The sequence below is a fragment of the Elephantulus edwardii genome, unplaced genomic scaffold, assembly GCF_000299155.1.
Source record: "Elephantulus edwardii isolate Elephantulus edwardi_28Jun2011 unplaced genomic scaffold, EleEdw1.0 scaffold00061, whole genome shotgun sequence".
Lineage (NCBI taxonomy): Eukaryota > Metazoa > Chordata > Mammalia > Macroscelidea > Macroscelididae > Elephantulus > Elephantulus edwardii.
Window position 1 is genome coordinate 4,196,691 of NW_006399811.1, and position 19,863 is coordinate 4,216,553.

Here is a 19,863-nt window from a genome sequence, read left to right on the forward strand (position 1 = left end):
TTTCCATTCTTTTATTTCTTTTCTAAGATTTTGCTCTGATCCTGGTATTAAACATAGAAAAATTGATGCTAACAAGGTTTCTCTTTCAGCTCCTGTAAAAGTGCATATTTGCTTTTTATCCCCCCTGAGGAGATGACAGATGGCATAGGCAGAAGTTTGAGGCCCTGCATAGACGCTAAATGACCTCATGTGCAGTAGAATAGGAGACTGGACTCCAGGCCCCAGGACTTTCTCCACCAAACCAGAATATTTATCATTTTTTTCTGTTCATTGATCAGAGATATATCATCACTGCCTTTTTCTCAATCATATTCTGCTTATTTATTATCTGTGGTGTGTCCCAGTGGCCTTCAAGGAGATGCTCTCTGGGGTATTCATTGTTAGCTGGTAACCCATATCACAGTGATGAGTGCTTTTACTGAGGCCTCTGTGTGAGCCATAAAGGATTTAGGGCTGCTTGTTGTTTTTGTTGGGGGTCATTATGTTGCACTTAACTCATGGTGACTCCAGGAACAATGGAACTAAACACTCCCTGGTATTGTACCATGTATCTCATGATCATTTGAGAATTGGACAGCTGTGACTTAAGATTTTCATTGATTGTTTTTCAATACACCCCAAGAAAATGAGAACTCAGGCTCAAATGGAGACTTGTACACCAATGTTCACGGCAGCATTATTCACCATCGCAGGAACATGGAAACAGTCCAGATGCCCAACCACAATCAAATGGATTGAGAGTACCACAATGGAATACTATGCTGCACACAGAAGCAATTATCTTGCAAATTAGTACTTAACTTGGGAGGGACTGGAGAACATTATGCTGAGTGAACTAACTCAGTTCCGTAAGGACAAACACTGTATAAAAATCATTATCGTAGAATGAGTATGAGAATCCAAAGGGTTTGTAGGGTGGAAGCAGAAGGGTGAGGATACATGAGAGGGTTTTAATCATAGGGTTGCTCAATTCTATGGGTGGGGTGAAGAAAATGGGAAGGATCTTTTGTGAAAAATAATGTATTCAAACTTTATAAATAAATCGGTATAAAATTAAAAAACAAACAAACAAAAAAGAAAGTCAAGCCTTTCCTCAAATTCTCTCTTCATCTGGAAGCTCCACTTAAACTTGTTCAACATTGCATTAGAGCAACCCACAAGCCTCCATTGATACATGGGTTGTGACCGTGCCAGGAATTGGCCAGGAATTGAATCTGAGTCTCCTACATGGAAGAGAAAATTTTTACCCCTGAACCACTAATGCCTTCTTTCAGTTTGCCTAACTCAAATTATTTACCACCAATCAACTTTGATTCATAGTTACTCCTTGTGTATCAGAATACAGCTCTGCTCCATAAGGATTGAAATGGATGGGTTGTTTCAGAATTGGATCACCAGGCCTCTGTCTTATAACATGTGTGGTTGAATTTGAACCTAAAAACTTTTGGTTAGTAGCTAAGTTCATAAGCAGAGCGAATCTCTTGACTCCCAGTGAATCAATGTCACACTGCCACATGCTTTGTTGTTCTATATTGGTCTTTGTAAAAAGCCTTGCTGAAATTCCAGCAGAGATATTTAAAATATACACACCTTATAATGACCCAAGATCTTTTATAATGCAACCCATTGATTACAGACTTGTGCAAACATTCCTTGGACATCATGGTGTTGCTGCATTTGTTTAGCTCTAGTTTTCAGCTCCTTTCATTTCAGCTCCTGGTGATTTTCTTCCCTTTTTTATAATCCCAGTTGTGGAACTAAAAAGGATATTGTCACATTTTATTCATACTTTTTTTTTTTAATGTTTTATAGAGGAATCACTTCAGATTACCTATGTCACTGCCCTTTCCCATTTCCAGAAATGAATGTGTAATTATATACTAGCAAAACATTTTGCATCCACTAAAAGGGGGGGGGGAAATGTGTATTTGTAATTTATCTCAACTCTAGAGTCTGTGTTTATACTAAAAAAAAGGACGACTGTTGATAGGTACAATCATGTCAGGTTTGGCTCACAGCAACTCTGTACAACAGAACAAAAAAAAAGCCTGGCTGAGCCAGTGCCATCCTCACAATTTCTGCCCACTGCTGCAAGAAAGAATTAGGTACCCCTCAATATCAAAGCTACACCTGTTTGTGTTACGTGATTCTTATCTTAAAACAAAATACCAGCACATTTTCTATTAACAAAAGAACAATGAAAAGGAAAAACCTGGCCATAAAGTATGCTAGGGAAATGTAGTTATCTGCCCACTTTAGAAAAGGAAAATGTACGGGTTGAAAATTAGTGGTTCGGGGGTAAAAATTGTCTCTTCCATGTAGGAGACTCAGATTCAATTCCTGGCCAATGAGACTCATGCACGGTCACAACCCATGAGTCAATGGAGGCTTGTGTTGAACAAGTGGAGCTTCCAGATGAAGAGAGAATTTGAGGAAAGGCTTGACTTACTTTTTGTTTGTTTGTTTTTTAGTAAGTACATCAGGTATTAAACAAATAACTGGAACTACCGAGATAACTAAATTCTGAACTCTTGATAGCGAAATTCAAAGGGCTAAATTCTATAATGTAGAGATGTATAAAAGATGTTACAGTGTCTCAGAAATGTCACTGGGCTTGGAATCATCCAGGGCAGTAATTCATGATGCAGCACTGCCCCTCTATGGGCCTCCTTTGGCACCTACCTGACCATAGAGAGTCCTCAGTCATGTTCATAAAAATTTTAATCAAAGAATAGCATGTAATAATACAATTTTCTTAAATATTCTATTTCTTAGAATATATAAATAATAAGAATATTACTCTGTACAATGTTTCTAGAGTGAATTGCATCATTATTAGTTATCATTTTAGTAATTGAGCTGAAGCCTTTCTTTCTTTCCTGCATTTCTTTTAATTGTTCTTTCATTCTCAAAAGTTATTAATATAAATTCCCAAATACTAATACCACAATATTATAAACAGTAGACAATTTGACAAAAATCAATGACTATAAAAACACCTGCAACAATTAAAACAACAGAGTGTGCTTCTAAGTCCATGCAGATGAAACCGCATGATTCAAACTATTGAGAATGGGAATAATACAGGTCTGAGCAGAACACATTAGAAGGTTCAAAAAGTAGATTATCATGGAATTAGTCTCATAGGTATTTTGATACATGTAAAATAGGCTTATAAAATATTTTACCACAAGAAAACTCTTACTAAAAAGAATTAATTTCTACTGAAACAGAGTATAAAAATGGTGTAGATAATAATTTTTGCTGTTCTGCTCTTGTGGACAGCATTACTTGGTACAATCCACACAGCCCACATTCCCCTGGTGATGTCCCTGTGAGTGTTTCTGAGGCAAGGGAAACACGCTGGGTCCCCAAAGCCAGATGAGATTTTTCTAGAGGAAGTTCTTTCTAGGAGGCTTTTCTTGCCCAATCTGTCTCAGAATGTCTGTTTTAATCTTACACTTACCAAGAAGGTTCTATCAGACTTACAAGGTGACATCATTGGTGTTCCCCCACACTCATCCCAAGGGGAGAACCCTGGAAGAGTGCAATAAATTCCATTTCCTCTTTTGGTCAAGTGATTGTATTGAGTAGCAAAATGTCTGTCTTACGCATCTCAGGGTCTGGAAATAAATATTTCTGAAATATTTCAGGGTGTCAGACATGTGCTAATGGAATAAGAGATAATGTTACTTTCTCCTTGAGATACTAGCCTCTGGAGAAATATAAGCCTAACAAATTTCAAACCTCAGAAGAAGCTATAGTACCAGAAAGTGTACCTGGAATGAACCTTCACCCACAACTTGGAAAAACAAAAGTGAGATTGTGGAGGAGTTAGAAAAAATGAGCTTATTCATGACCCTTTCTTGATCTCTGTGTTGGGTCACTGTACTTCCTTCACTATTAATGTTCCTAGAACTAAACCCTTTTAATAGAGATGACAAGCTAGCTTGCTCCCCCAATAAACGTATACGGAAATAGCCCAAATGTCCAACCATGACTAAATGGATTGAGAAACTGTGTTATATTCATACAATAGAATACTATGCAGCAGCACTCAGGAGCAACAATTTTGAAAAATACTATGTAATCTGGGAGAGGCTGTAGAGGATTATGCTGAGTGAACTAATATAGTCTCAGAAGGACAAATACTGCATAAGACCACTATTGTAAAAATTGAAGGATAACTAGTAAAACATGTATGAGTACTCAAGGGGGAAGGAGCAGAGGGGTGAAGATAGGTAGGGATGAAATTGCAAGGTTGCACAGTTTGGTGGGTGGAGGGAAGGGGGAACGTAAATGTGAAGGATCTAAGTGAAAAGATAGGGTAATGATGGGCAAGGTTCAGTGGTGATTAAGTTTATAAAACAATGCGTGGGAATGATTGTATGAAAACCAATATGAATGCAAAGTAGTGTGAAACACAATGTATACAAACTTTGTAAGCAAACCAATTTTTAAAAAAAAGTAATTAAGTAGAAAGGAGATACAATATAAAGAACATTAGATCAAGAACCAAGAGTGGTGGGCTCTCCTCCCAGGATTGTTCTGACACACTTTTAAAGACTCTATATCTTCATTTGGATAATAAGGGATTTGAACGAAACAATCTTAAGGCTACATCCATTCTGAGAATTTCCTGTGCCTGTGGCTTTTTCTAAGGGCACTCTGATGACAGAGTCCATAACGAATTGTGTTGCTACCATCTCGGTGGCTTATTTCCACAATGATTCTGTGGGGGGAAGAAGAAGGACAGTCTCCTCCAGTTGGAATTTACAGTTTCAGAAACCAAACGGAGGGTCATTCTGTGTCAGACAGAACTAGTTCAATGGCAGTGAGTTTGCGTTTTATGGCTCTTTGAAGGATCTGATGACACAGTGCTCCATGTTTGACTGTTAACTAAAGGTAGGCAGTACAAATCCACCAGCTGCTTAGCAGAAAAAAAATGGGTAGTCTCTTCCCATACAGATTTACAGTCTTAGAAACCTGATGGAGGGTCCTTGTGAGTTGATCATGGGTTTGATTGGTGTAGGTCTTTAAAAATTTTTTTAAATATATATATATTTCTCATTGTTAGAGATCCCTGGGGGCTTCAAAGTCCTGCCAATTTTAACACTTTGGAATTCTAAAAGGCCTTAGAGTAGAGTGCCCCTTTTCATATGTTTCTTCTTTTGAGGATATGAAACCCAGGCAGTATAGACATAGCAAGGACACCTGTGGGTGGGATGGAGAATGAGAATCAGATCAGTCATCATTCAGTAGAGAAATAGAATGAAAAAAGAAAAATAAACATACATATAGGAGAACATTTATATAGTGCTCCCCATTGAGGCACCACTGTATACGGAACCACAGCTGCCTTCAAAACAGGCTTCCCCTGGGCCAGATGCAGCCTAATCAGTGTGAAGAAATAGATATGGTTATAATTTTTCATCCACATGGCCAAAAGGTTCAGATGGAGAATCATATGAGAAAGACTGAGGAAGTAGTGCTAGTCATTGTGTAAAAAATGCTTTAGCATTTTCTGGTTTAAAATGGGCACTTTGGCAGCCACGTTATAAGAAGCTGAACTGCAATCCCAAAGGCACATGGTCCAAATCCACCTGGTGTTATTTGGCAGAAGAATGTGCAATCTCCTTGCATGTGATTTACTGCCTCTGAAAACCTTCTGGAGGGTCAGCTATGCATTGGTTCAGAGTCAACAGAACACAACAGCACCAGCAGTTTATAATACTACTCAAGATGAAGAAAAGGGTTCTTTCTCCATGCTTACCTGTATCACCATTTCCAACGGAAATCTTAACCTGTGTATAACAGAGCAGATGGGATAACATACCTTCTGCCTTATTGTAGTCTTGGTTTTTGTTGCAAACTGTGAAAGATAAAATGATAATCTAATTCATGTAACAGAGGTATTATTAGTCAATCACTAAAAGCTGGGGGAATGATTTCTGAGGGTGGACAGAGATGAGCAATCCTGGACTACAGACCCTTCTACTGTTTCCTTTTTCTTCCCTTTAGTCCTTCTCTACTTTTCAGTTTTAAACTAGTTCGAGGAGCTCGATATAGCAAGGCCATCTCCTAGAAGCTCATGTAGATGCTCCAACCCAAATCTACTACTTTAGACTCCTATCTCATGTCCACACCTCATCACACTGAACATTCCTTAGAATGAGTCTTTTCAAGGTTTGGAACTATGCTGTGTTCACCTTTCTGCCTCCATAACAGTACCTATCACTAAAGAAGACTGAGTGATCTAATGAATGAACGCAACCATAGATAAGACATAGGGCCACTACCTACCTCTATGGCTAATTTCCAAGATCAACCTTAAATAGGAACTAAGTCACTGAGTAATTTATAAAACAGAAATTATCTTTGATAAATTTCATTGTGACATAGGTAGGATGCACTGACAGCCTTTCCTCTTAGAATTTTATCATTTACATATAATCATTCATCTGGCTCCCTCACCAACACAACTAGCCCTGAAAGGCTTAATATTAATAAGAATCCTAAAGCTTATACATCAAAGGAAAAGTAGCCTAGGCTTTACTTCAGATGTTATATTTCTATAATGAAGTATTGGAGTCAGGAGTGGCATCCACTTCCTAAATAACATGCCTCTGGAAACTACGAACTTTGATAAATGTTGATAGCTATAAGAGGGGCTTCAGGCCTTTCGTTCATAGGATCACTATGAGTTGTGCTCAAATTGAAGGCAAATCAACGACAACGACAAAATCAACAACAAAAAAATGAAGTATAATTCTTCGAAGGTCCCTGATGACGCAAACAGTTAAGCACTCTACTGCCAGCCAAAAGGTTGATGGTTCAAAAATCACCCACAGGCAGTTGGAAGGTAAGTCTACCAGTTGGCTCTGAAATGTCACAGTGTTGAATCTGTGGAGAAGTTACACTCCACATATTTTGGTTCTCCATAAATTGAAATCAAGTTGATGGCATATTACAACATAAACATCAACCAAAAGGTTGGAGGTTCACGCTCACTCACTGGTATCATGGAAAAGAGGTCTAGTGATTTGCTTCTTAAAAAGCACTGAAGAGAAGTTCTGCTTCCTACGACATAGGATGACCATGAGGGAATTGGACATGATAGCAATGAGTTTGGGTTTTTTTCTTGTTTATCAGCTGTAAAGAGTGTCACATTTTGTCTCATAAATAAACCATGCAGGAAGAGGGGTGTGTGTGTGTGAGAGAGAGAGAAAGAAATGCACATTTGGTCAAGTGGCAAATAGCTTAATACAAAGAAGCTTCTGAATATTGAAAAATAACGTATGTCCATGTTTGGTGGCTTTGAGTTTTTAAAAAAAAGCTGTCTTGTTTTCTGTTATCGCAAGACAGGTAAACAGACATTGCATAAAGCCATTGTTACATCAAAATGGCTAGAAGGCAATGGAAAAAGTGGACCCTAAAAGAGCATGTTTACTCATGCGGGATCCTTCATTTCTTGATGTTGCTAGACTGGTGAGCTGAGAATTTGCACAGTGAAATTCATCTTTGCACAGAAACTGCAGAGAAACCAAGTCCAGTGAACTCCCTTGGAAAAGTTTTTACTGGTGGGAGAGATGGCCCAAGTCTTAACACATCTCAGTGACTGAGACTAGTCTACATTCAGTCTGCAGACGCTTTTAAAACTGTGGATCAATTAGTCATTCCTCCCTTCCTATTTTTTCCATTGTAACTTTGGGCTCTAGCTGTCAAGCTTCCCAGGCTATGTTGCCCTAGGAAACTCTGTTTGTTGAGGGTGGAGTGGTTGTTTTTGGCAGGTTGGGGGAGGAGCAATTAATTCTAATAGGTATATAGTAAATTAAATACTTGAGTCTTTCCATCTTTTTCTTTGTGTTTCTAGTGGTGTGTGTGTGTGTTTTGGTTGATCGTTGTTTTTTGTTGGGTTTGGTTTTGTTTTTTGTTTTTTTTTTTTTTAGAAATCCCTTTCTCTTCTCGGATGACTCTTGAAGAGCAGCAAAAAAAAGCCTTTTTATAAAAAAAATTAATTTTGCACTGGTCTACTTTCAAAGTTCATATACATTTTTTTACACCAGATCTTTTCCATTTCTTTTAACCACTCCTCCCTCCACCCATTTAGTTGTATGACCCTGTGATTAACATCGCCCCAATAAACTTACATGGATCCTCATATACATTCTACAATTATAATTTTATACTGTGTGTGTCCTTATGGGACTGAGTTCACATAGCATAATGCTCTCCAGTCCCTCCCAAGTTAGGTAGTGATTTACAAAATCTTTGTTACTGCATGCTACATAGTATTCCATTGTGTGAATATACCATAATTTCTCAGTCCATCCATTTGTGGTCGAGCATCTGGACTGTTTCCATGTTCTAGCAATGGTGAATAATGCTGCTATGACCATCGGTGTATAAGTCTCCATTTGTGCCTCAGTTCTCATTTTCTTGGGATATATTCCAAACAGTGAAATAGCTGGGTCATATGGCATTTCTATATTCAGCTTTTTGAGAAAGCCCCAAAAGTCCTTCCAGATGGGTTGTACCATTTTACAATCCTACCAAAAATGTCTAAGAGTTCCTATCTCACCACATCCTCTCCAACATTTATTATTTGCTGTCCTTTTTTTTTCCTGTCCTTTTAAACTTTACCACTGCTACTGGAGTGAGATGGTATCTCACTGTGGTTTTGATTTGCATCTCTCTTATTGTCAGTGATTTGGAGCATTTCTTCACGTGTCTGTTTGCCATCCAAATATCTTCTTGTGCGAAAGTTCTTTCCATGTCTTTTGTCCATTTGTAATGTGTTAACAGGTTTGTTTGTTTTTTGTTTTTTTCTTGTGGGGGCCCTGTAGGACTATGTAAACTTTCTTTTCTAACCCAATTGTGTACAGTTATTCAATTTTGACATGGATGGTTTTGTAAGCTTTACCCTCCTGTTAATTTCTAGTTTTATGACATTGGGATCTGAGAAGATATGTTGTATTATTTCAATGTTGTTGTTATTTTTAATTTGTTGAAGCTTATTTTGTGTCCCAAATATGTAAACAATTCTGGAGATTGTACCATATTCACTTGAGAAGAAAATGAATTGAGTTTTAGTTGGGTGAGTGAGTACCTTGAATACATTAACAAGGTCAAATTACCAGATTGTACAGTTTAGCTCTTCTACATCTTTGCTAAGTTTCTTTTGAGGTGATCTATCCTATGATGAAATGCTCTGTTTAAGTTTCCTACCACTGTTGTGGTGGTGTTTATTTCTTTTTTCAATTGTGTTAATCATCATTTTAAGTATTTTGCAGGTCTATCATTTGATTCATAAATGTTGACCAAGGTTATGTCATTTTGATCTATTTTTCCTTTTATCAGTATGGAATGCCCTTCCTTATCTTTTATGGTGGTTTTTATTCTGAAGTCTATGGTGCAGGAGAGGAAGACCTTCGATGAGATGGATCGATTATGTGACTGGAGTCGTAGGAATGAGTGTGTTTGAGACGGCGAGGTTGGCACAGGATAGAAGGGCGGTTAGGGCTCTTGGACATAGGGTTGCTATGAGTCACAAGCCACTCAATAGCACATAAAAACAACAAATATTTTATCAGAGATTAGTATTGCCATTCCTGCTTTTTTTTGTGGTTGCTATTTGCTTGGAAATTTTTTTTTCTAACCTTTGATATTGATTCTGTTTTTCTCTCCATTTTTTAGATCTGCTTCTTGTAGGCAACATAATTATAGCTTTGCTTTTTTTATCCATTCTACTACTCTTTTTCTCTGATTGATGTATTTAGTCCATTCATATAAAATATAATTATTGTCAGGCCAGATTTAACTTTTGCCACTTTGCTGTATCTCTTTTTCCGTTGTTTCTAGCTACTATGGTCCATCCACTTTTCTTTGGCATTGCTGTGTGAAGAACTTCACTTAAAATTTCTTGTAGTTTTGGTCTTGGTTTCACAAATTCCTTAAGTTCTTTCTCTTCTGTAGGGCATCTAATTTCTTCTTCATATTTGATGGAGAGATTTGCTGGGCATAGGATCCTTGGCTGGTAATTGTTTCCTTTCAACTTTCTGAATATGCCATCCCATTGTCTTCTAGCTCATATGGTTTCTGCTGAGAAATCAGAACTTAATCTAATTCTATCCTTATCTTTTAATTTAGAGAACTTGACTATGTTATGTGTTGATGTTTTTCTTTTCGGGTCTAGTCTATTTGCTTTTCACTGTGCTTCTTGAATGTGGATTTTCCCATTCTTCAAAATACTGGGAAGTTTTCTTCTAGTACTTCTTCCACAATTTTCTTAGTGACTTCTCTTTCACTCCCATGTCCTGGAATTCTAATCATATGTATGTTGTTCCTTTTGATGTCATCCCACATGATTCTAATGTTTTCTTACTTTTATTTATGTCTCGTCCCTCATTTTTTTCTTCTAGAATATTTCCAGTGAGGCTCTTGCCTTCAGGCTCACTGACTTTCATCTCTTCAGTTATACTTTTTTTGTCTGTCCTACTGGTGCATTGGACACTTCTGATGTTTCTGTCTTTATATTCTGTATTGCATTTCCGTGCTTTTCTGTTATTTCCACTACTGTATTGGCTGTACTCTCTCTGTCTTGTGATAAGTTTTTAAGTTCTTGTACCTCTTTATCTATACTATCAATTATTTCTTCCTCCTTTTTTTTGTTTTGTTTTTTTTTTTTTTTTCATTTTCTTCTATAGCTGTTCAAGTTGCTCCTGATCAGTATGGATTTCTGTCTTTGGGGTATTTGCTCTATTAATGACTTTCATTATTTCTTCCATCATTTGTGTCTTCTCCTGTAGCTGTTCAAATAATTCCACATAAGCATATTTATTCTGGTTATCTCTATCTGGGGTATTCACTGGGCCCATCTTTTTAGGAGAAGGCTTATCTTCTTACTTTTTTTTCTTCATGATAACTGAGGCTGACTGCTGCTTTCTTGGCATTATGTGAGTCTTTTCTTAGTAGATATTAGATAGTTGTAATGATATAATGATCCAGGTTACAACAATGTCTTGTGAAGGACCTGTATATTGGTGTGCTCCTCTTGGGAAGAACAGTCCACCAGGAGTGGGATGACTATTGACCTTTTGAAACTGCACCTCCATTGAGCCTCTTCTGCTTGAGCTTAAGAAAACCCACGTGATTTAGCTAGACAACATTGTGATATTGGTACAGTTGGCACTGGACAGCAGGAGCAGCAACTGGGTAGCCTCCAGCCAGTGAAACCATAGGGTCTCCAAATGGCAGGAGCAGCGGTCTAGTGCTCTAGGGAGAATTGTTGTCTAAAACTGCCCTTCAACCTGGGAGACAGTGCTTTGGCTGCTGCCCAGGGTGAATGTGCCTGGGCTTGGCTGTAGCCTTTAGCAGATGCTGGAGAAGCGGTGGCTGGAAAATGTTCCTGGGCCAGCCCTGCCACACAGGCCTTGGTATCTTGCAGCAGTGCAAAGGTAAGATCCGGAGAGAGGAGGGTTCCTGAAAGAGGACCGTGTCTCAAAGATCCATTTTTAGATATCCTTTCCAGGCCCTCTAGTATTAGAAATCCAAGAGAACCCAACAGTGTCAACTAGAACACTGCTTCTATTTTCACTGTACCTTCCCACCCTTGGTATGAGACAAAATTTTCCCCAGAATCTTTCATTAACCCACGTTAGATGTCTAAGTTGTTCTTAGGAATATAATATTATCTTTAGATCTAGTTTTAATATCATTAAGGAGACTTGGTGGATACATTAAGCATTGACCTGCTAATTAAATGTTAATGTGAAACCTATATTTGGACCAAGAGGCAGTCGTCAGAACAGAGCAAAGAGACACTACATGGTTCAAAATCAAGAACGGAGTCCATCAGGGATGTATTTTGTCCCCATACCTTTTCTCTGTATGCAGAACAGATCATCTGAGATGCTGGGCTATGTGAGGAGGAATGTGGCATCAGGATTGGTGGAAGAGTCATCAACAACCTGCGTTATGCAGATGACACAACCCTGCTTGCTGAAACTGAGGAATACCTGTAGCACTTGCTGCCCAAGATCAAGGACTGCAGTCTTCAATATGGATTGAAGCTCAACATCAAGAAAACAAAGATTCTCACCACTGGGCCAATTGGCAGCATCAGTATGGATGGTGAAGAGATTAAGATAGTTAACAGTTTTAGTTTACTTGGCTCCACAGTCAACATTCTTGGTAACAGCATCCAGGAAATCAGGAGACAAATTGCATTAGGAAAGTCAGCTTTCCTAATGCAATTGAGGGACCTCTCAAGAGTACTGAAGAGCAATGACGTCAGGCTGGAGACTAAGGTGGGCCTGATCCAGGCTATAATCTTTGCAATTACTTGCGATGCATTGGAGAATTGGACAGTGAATAGGGATGATAGGAAGAGAATTGATGCCTTTGAGCTGTGGTGCTGGAGAAGATGGTTGAATATACCATGGACTGCTAGGAGAATAAACAGGTTTGTCCTGGAGAGGGTGAAGCCAGAATGCTCCTTGGAGTCAAGGATTCTGAAGCTTCGTCTGACATACTTTGGGCATATTGCAAGTCCTTGGAGAGGGAGATCATGTTTGGGAGGGTGGAGGGACGGTGCAGGAGAGGAAGACCCTTGATGAGATGGATCGATTCTGCGAGTGGAGTGGTGGGAATGAGTGTGTTTGAGAGGGTGAGATTGGCACAGGATAGAACGGCATTTAGAGCTCTTGTACACAGGGTCACTATGAGTCGCAAGCAACTTGATGGCACATAACAACAACAACAGCAGTTGTAATCCACCAGCCATTGGAGGAAAAGAAGAAGTAGCATTCTGCTTCCATAAACATTTATTGTCATGATAAGTCTATAGGGAAGTAGTGTTACTCTGTCCTTGTGGCCAAGTGGTAAGAAGTTGTGCTGTAATCCCAAAGGCTTGCAATTCAAATCCAGCAGCTGTTGTACAGGCAAAAGATGGACAATCTCCTCCGATGCAATTTACTGCCTCTGAAAACCTTCTGAAGGGTCAGCTAAGAGTCAGTGCTGACTAGATAGCACACAACACAACAACATAGGGTCACTATAAGTGCAAATCAACTTAATAACTTACCAGCAATGAGTTTAGTTGGTTTTAAAACACTACTAAAGCCATTACTTACAAATCTGAAAAACACCCAAATTATTTTGGGCGTTCTTTGGATTTTTATAGACAAATACATGAAAAAGAAATAAGGAATAGATTAAGTTTTGCCAATGAGTCAGGCGGGGTTGGAGAGGAAGTAACAGATGCAATGTTTAATGAGAAAAGTATAGTCCAAATACTTAAGCAAAGAAAGCAAACAACCTTTGGGAAATCTCCCTAAGTATATCAGGCCCTCCATAGAGGACCAAGAAAATCCATATATATATATTAGGAATGTTACTCCTTATACTGTGATTTCTTTTATTTGGCCATAGTTTTGGACCAAGTTCTTGATTATATAGTGACTGTAAGCTGGAGTAATTGGCTTCAGTGCTAAAGACACATAGTCATCTCTGATTCTTTGTCTTTTATCTCACTGAGGCCGTGTTGAAAACAGAATTCATTTTCACTTCCAGCTTTCAACTGACATTGCTGTGCAGCTGTGCAACAGCTGTGAACTTCCACTCCACAAGTAGCAATAATTAAGTGGTTGGAAAAGTGGTATACATTTGGTATGATGTTCAAATGACCTCAGGACCACATAGAATAAATCAAAACATTTAAGTAATAATTTGGATATGCCTACTCTGACTCAATTGCCAAAAATTATTTAATGGTCATTTTTTTTTGAAAAAATTAGTGATCTGTCTCATTGAAGAAGAATAAAACATGGACCAGTCCATCTATTTGGCATTTAAGAAGGGTTTTGGGGTAGAGAAAATGACTTGACTATGTAAACTGAAAAGTCACCTCAGGACTTAAGAGTCTACAGACTGTCTTATAGCCCAAAGAACTGACTCAGAGGTCTTTTTTGAGGCTTTACAGTTGAGCATCAGCTCAGAATGAAGTGTGGTCAATATTATTGAGTAGGTGAACTTGATGGTGTAAACACTGGGAACTATTGATGCTTCCAGGATTCTCTGGGACCATGTTTCCCACCAAGGATGTCGCTCTCTGGAGAAATGGTGCATTGGAATACTGAATTATCTTTTACCTACTTGTTGATGTCATTTTAATACATTTCTTTTGGGGAACAAATAGTCCACTCACGCTGGTTTGGCCTGGGCTTCTTCCCATTTGGGCCCCTGTTAACTTGCAACAATACAATAATAGGATAGGAGAGAAGCAGTTTCTAGACTTCTCTTCCATAATACTGTAGTCCATCTGTTGTACAGGGAATCACTGTCCATGTGGGAATATTTCTGTTCCAGCACTGGTTTCATTAGAGCCATAGGACCCTATGCTCTGGGCAATAATAATTTCAATTTATAGTACCCATGTCTGGGTACTAAGGTCTCTAAGCACCAATATTCATTATTCCAAGATAAAGGTTGGAGGCTATGACCTATAATCTTCGAGAAGCAGCAAAGAGTCAAGATTAATTATTTTTTTCTATATTTTATTAATTTTCATAAACATTTACAGAGATTTTGGGTTTCCATTCATTCATTGTTGCACTATTCTCTCTACCCTCCTCCCAGTTTGTTCTTGTCCAAATGCCACAGTGCTTGTCAAAGCCAGTTCTGATTAATCTTCTTTGTCAGTGTGTCCTTTGCCATTCCCTATCACTCCTCACTGAGAGAGACTTCACCCTGAGTCATAAGGAAAAGGGGATGGCATATTCTCTTAGCTACTTCCTGCTGAAAAGGGATGCTGTGGGTTTCAGGGTGAAGATCTTCTCTCACTACTCTAAAGGGCCCCTTTGGCAGTAGGAAACACATAGACAAGATTAATTATTTTTAATCCCAGAATCTGCTTATCTCTAGCAATATATTGCTTCAGGTAATATCTTGTCATCTTTGTGCATCTCAGTTTCTTTCTTGGCAAAATGGGACTTTTTATACTTTGTTTTCTAGTATGTTTCACTCATGTGCTTTTTTTCCCCTCTCTCCCTCACCCACCAAACTCTTCAGCCGCATGATTTTCCTGCCTCCCCACCCTCACTCCCCCTGCCTCTTTGTTTATCCATATGAATATCACTGGTTATTTATCTGTTTTGAAATAATCGTCTTATAAAGTATTTGCTCTTATGTGCCTGAGTTAGTTCACTCAACATAATGCTCTCTAGTCTCTTCAATATTAAATAGCATTTTTCAAAATCGCTGCTTTTGAGTGTTCCATAGTATTCCATCATGTGAATGTACCACAGTTTCTCAATCCAATCCAGTCATTTGTTGGTGGGCATTTTGGCTGTGTCCATGTTCTTACTATTGTGAATAATGCTGCTATGAACACTGATATACAGATCTCTGTTTATATATCAGTTCTACTTTCCTCGGGGTATATTCCTAGTATAGCTGGGTTATATGGTATCTCTGTGGACTTTAAAGGCAGCACAGCCTAATCTACAGGTTTTTCTGATGAGCAACAGCGTTAAACTATGTGAAACAACTTCGTAACCTATAAAACACAATCACTGAGATGTCAGTTCTGGTACATGGTGATCCCATGTGTATCCAAGTAAAACTTGGCTCCATAGGATTTTCAAGAACTGTGGGGCTTTTTTGGAAGTATATCTCCAGATCATTCTTCAAACCCTTCTCTGGGTGACTCTGTCTCTCCAACCCTTCAGTTAACAGTTGAATGTGTCAACCACTCAGGAACTTACATAATATTGCAGTTGGTAGTTATGTGCTGACAAGTTGTTTCTGACTCAAAGCAATCCCATGTACAACAGAATGAAACCATGTCCAGTCTTGCACCATCTTTACAAGTGTTGCCATGTGTGTAAGGAGCAGTGGTAATGTGGGGATGGCAGAGTCTGACTTCTTTAGACTTCATAAACAGCAACACTTCCCAACAATAACATCCATAGTACCAAATAAGTAGCTACATGGTCAGACATACCAACACCCCTAATGTTCCTATTCCTATGAATCACTGGGTCCAAAGTTCATTACAAATTGGCTCATAGACTTCACTCACAGTTGCAGAGTTTGTTAGGAAAATAGATTGGGGAAGAGAAGGGGAAAAAGATTATCACTTCGTAAAAGTCCAGATTGGGTGAACAGCAACCCCCAAGCCAGACTAACACAAGACATAATTCCTCAATTATTCAGACAGTTTCTCAATCACAAAGTAAAGTATCGATTCAGCTATCAGCACAAATAAACCTCTGGTTTCCTCAATCATCCAGCAAGCTTTGTCTCATAGCAGTCACAGTCATCTCTTGATTCAGTCATCCAGAAGCAAAACCTTTTAACTTTGGCTCCATCTCCAGGGTTCTTTCTATCAGGCTACACCTTTCCACAGTCTTCTCACAGACTGGAAAGTGCTCTCTCTTATATTGGTCTCACAACTCTTAATGACCTGCACAACCATGTGTCCATAGTTGAGGTGGTTGGAGACCATCCCCTCCCCTCTCCCTCCACCAAAAAAATACTAACTCAATGGATAGAAGAGCCATTTTTCAAAGTATTAACACTGCACTGTGTTTGAACCTATTGCTTCAGCCACTGTGTCAGTCCATATAGTTGAATATCTCTTCTTCAAGGAAGACTCTTTTGTTTACCTAGTAAGATGCCCTTCTCTAAGGATTGAACCACAACAACAGCAATATTTCCATAATACAGGAATTCTTGTCATAAAACAACAGGAAAACTAATCAAGTAGTTAAGATGAATAATTCAGAGCCTTTGTTAGCATACTAGGGGATACAAGTGAAATTTAATGATCTCTTAGGCCCAAAGATCCTTCCTGGAGACTTCTCAGCAGTTTGGAAATGTTAGATCAATGTGTATCCTGACTCTGGATGCTCTAATATAATCTGTCTCCATTTTCATAGATCATGTTGGAAGTAGAGGGGGGGAGATCAAGGTGAGGTGTGATGAAGCAGAATGAGATATTGACCTATCATTTTTTTCAACCAGCCTTTCCAAGCAGATGGTTGGTGTGATACTATCAACAACCGGGCCTACTGCAACTATGATGGAGGAGATTGCTGCTCTTCCACGCTCTCCTCCAAGAAGGTGAGTCAGAGAGACCCTTGTGAGGAGGGTGAGGACATAAGGAGGACATAAGGACTCAGGAATAAAGACAGATGCCTGGAACAGCTCGTTTTCATGGTGTGTCATAATTGAATTTTATTCAACAATCAAGACAAGGCAGAATTAAACAAACACAGGCATTTGCAAAGGGATCAGATTAAGCATAATGAACCTTAGATTTATAGAAAAATGCTCTCTAACTGTCAATGCAGTGATTCCTTTGGAGAAGCTCAGCCTCTTTCCTGGCTGCCACAAGATTCACACCTGATAATCACAGTCCATGGAACTTCTCTATAGGCAAGGAAAAGAACAGTCCCCACCTCTTAGGGAAGCAGAATTACCAGTGAGGTGCTAAACACTTGCTAGTCTTCACAATTAAGTTACTAATTCTATGTAGTGCATCTTAAGCATCTTGCAGACACATGTGGAACAGCCTCCACAGCCAGCTGGAGCCTCCTCTGGACCACGTCCTCAGTAGGAGTCCTTTTACCAAAGCCTTTTATCCTTCTTCCACTGCTAAAGCCAATACACTAGAGTTCAGTCTATAAAATCAAATAGGCTGAAATTTTATAATAATATGGATAAAAATCCAAGTCTTCCAAAAACATTTGGAGGTAAATGGCCAATGTGATCAAATAGCAAAATATGCAGAGATTATGCTGATATTGTTTCCTTACTTGTGCTTAAATAAGCACATAATAAAGCCTTCCCTCCTGTGATTCCCTATACTCAGACCACAACTTTTAATCCTAATATGAGGAGCACTCATTGTATGCCAGAAGCCCTTTACACCAGTTATATGATTGACCTCACTTAATGCAAACTACTCAGGGGCTCATCAAATCATTGTAAAATTTGGTCATTTGCTTTAAAAAGAAAAATAAATCCTAAACCAGGGGAAATGAATCAAGAACATTGATTGCAAATTATAAACCATGCCAACTAGATCAGACTATCACTTGGAAAAAGTAACCAATGAAGAAGTCCACCTTTACACAGGAAGGCACAATCACTTAGGAAGAAAATAATCCATTCTCTCCTCATTTCACCTTCTGCAAAAATACTGAATTTCTCTTTAGTGAAGGACCTATGGCCAACATACTCAAGAATCTGGACTGAAAAGGCACATTATCCCTAAATCACATTTTTCTTTGTGTGTGAAAATATACTGGGGAGAATTGACCCAAACTACCCCACCCATTTTTGGACCCACTTGCCCAATTACCAACACTCTTATCTTCAGCACTCTTGGACCATTAATATGTGATGTGCTTTGTTATTTATTTACTTATTTATGTTTACTTTTTATTGTACATTGAGTTAGGGTTCTCACAGCAGATCAGTTTTGCATTCATTCCTATTTACTTTTATCTTATTTCACTGTCAGTGCTCAAAGAATAGGATCTTTGACATTTTTATATCATGTCTTCCAAGCACGCAGTTCTCTGATGCTAATTATGACCACTCAGAAAGTGGTGTTTGTCCTTTGGCACCAGTGCAAATAGGAAAATAGCAAATTGTGCTGAACCATCTAGGGCATGGGAAGGGACCATTACAGAACTGGAATCAAGCCAGCCACAAAGGATGCCATGGGAGAGATGAAACTTTCATAGAACCAAAGTATATTCTAGTATCAAAGGGGGATGAGGGAGAGTTATGATTTTAAAGGTAGTAAAGATGATCCTATTTGTCTCTTAAAATAACAAGAAAATACCAACAAGGAGTCTATGAGCTAGGCTCCAGAGATTTTGGGAAGATAATAACAAAACTAGTAGAAATCAGTGGTGATATATAATAGCAGGAAGAGTAGATAAATATGATAAACTAGATGCCTATTAATCTATTCACAATTTCTTTTCAGCATTTTATTTAAAGTCCTTGGAGTAGGTAGGTATTATAGACCTTGTCACTGTACATATGATGAAAGAGAAGCAAGGGAAGATTTGCATGATGTGGAAGTGAGAGAACTGTTGAATTGCAGGGGCTTTTATATTCTCTAGGACCTAGTGAGGAAATGGAAATCTAGTTGACAAGTATGAGGCTCAGCACAACAATGGATTGTTTCAACTGCACTCTTCTCTTCCTTTAGGTCATTCTATTTGCTGCTAACTGTGACCAGGATGAATGCACTTGCCGAGACCCCAAGGCAGAAGAAAATCAGTAACTGTGGGATCCAGGTCTCCTTTCACTGCCCTGGAGGCAGTTAGAAAGAGAGGTCACCACAGAAGAAAATAAAGGGTGAAGGAAGAAGAAAGGTCCTAAGAGGAGGAAGAAGAGGAGATATTTTTTTGGTGCCAGCTATTGCATCAAGTGGCTCAAGGACAGAAAGATCGTAGGCAAACATTTCTTCCAAGTGATGGTTGATTAAAAATGGAAGGAGAAATATGATAGATATAAAATGACTTTCCACCCTCATTTATATTCTACTCAACCCCATCCTCAACTCTTGTGCTTCTCCCCACTCTTTACCTTGCCAACTATTCAGCCCCACCCAACTTGTAAACCGATACAAAAATACTATATGAGAAGTTGCCAGGAACACTCTGTAACGACCCATTTTTTTAATGGTTTGCCATCTTTCAGGACTTGTCTCCTCTGAACTGGCTCTCTCCCTTTCTTTTCTGTAGTCCCCCTTAATAAATAATAAGGTTAGTTATTAATTCTTTATAAGTATTTAAACATAATTATATAAATATATTATATATATTCTATTTTTTGCTG

At 38.6% G+C, this 19,863-nt stretch overlaps 1 protein-coding gene across 1 annotated transcript in view; it reads left to right on the forward strand.

Annotated features, from left to right (window-relative positions):
- PAPPA2 (pappalysin 2) overlaps nucleotides 1-19,306 on the forward strand; it is a 475,277-nt gene extending 455,971 nt beyond the window's left edge. Inside the window, exons 21-22 of the mRNA XM_006887711.1 lie at nucleotides 17,026-17,124; nucleotides 19,232-19,306. Coding sequence (XP_006887773.1) covers nucleotides 17,026-17,124; nucleotides 19,232-19,306 — 174 coding nt within the window. The remainder of the gene's footprint in view (nucleotides 1-17,025; nucleotides 17,125-19,231) is intronic.
- The last annotated feature ends 557 nt before the right edge of the window (nucleotides 19,307-19,863 follow it).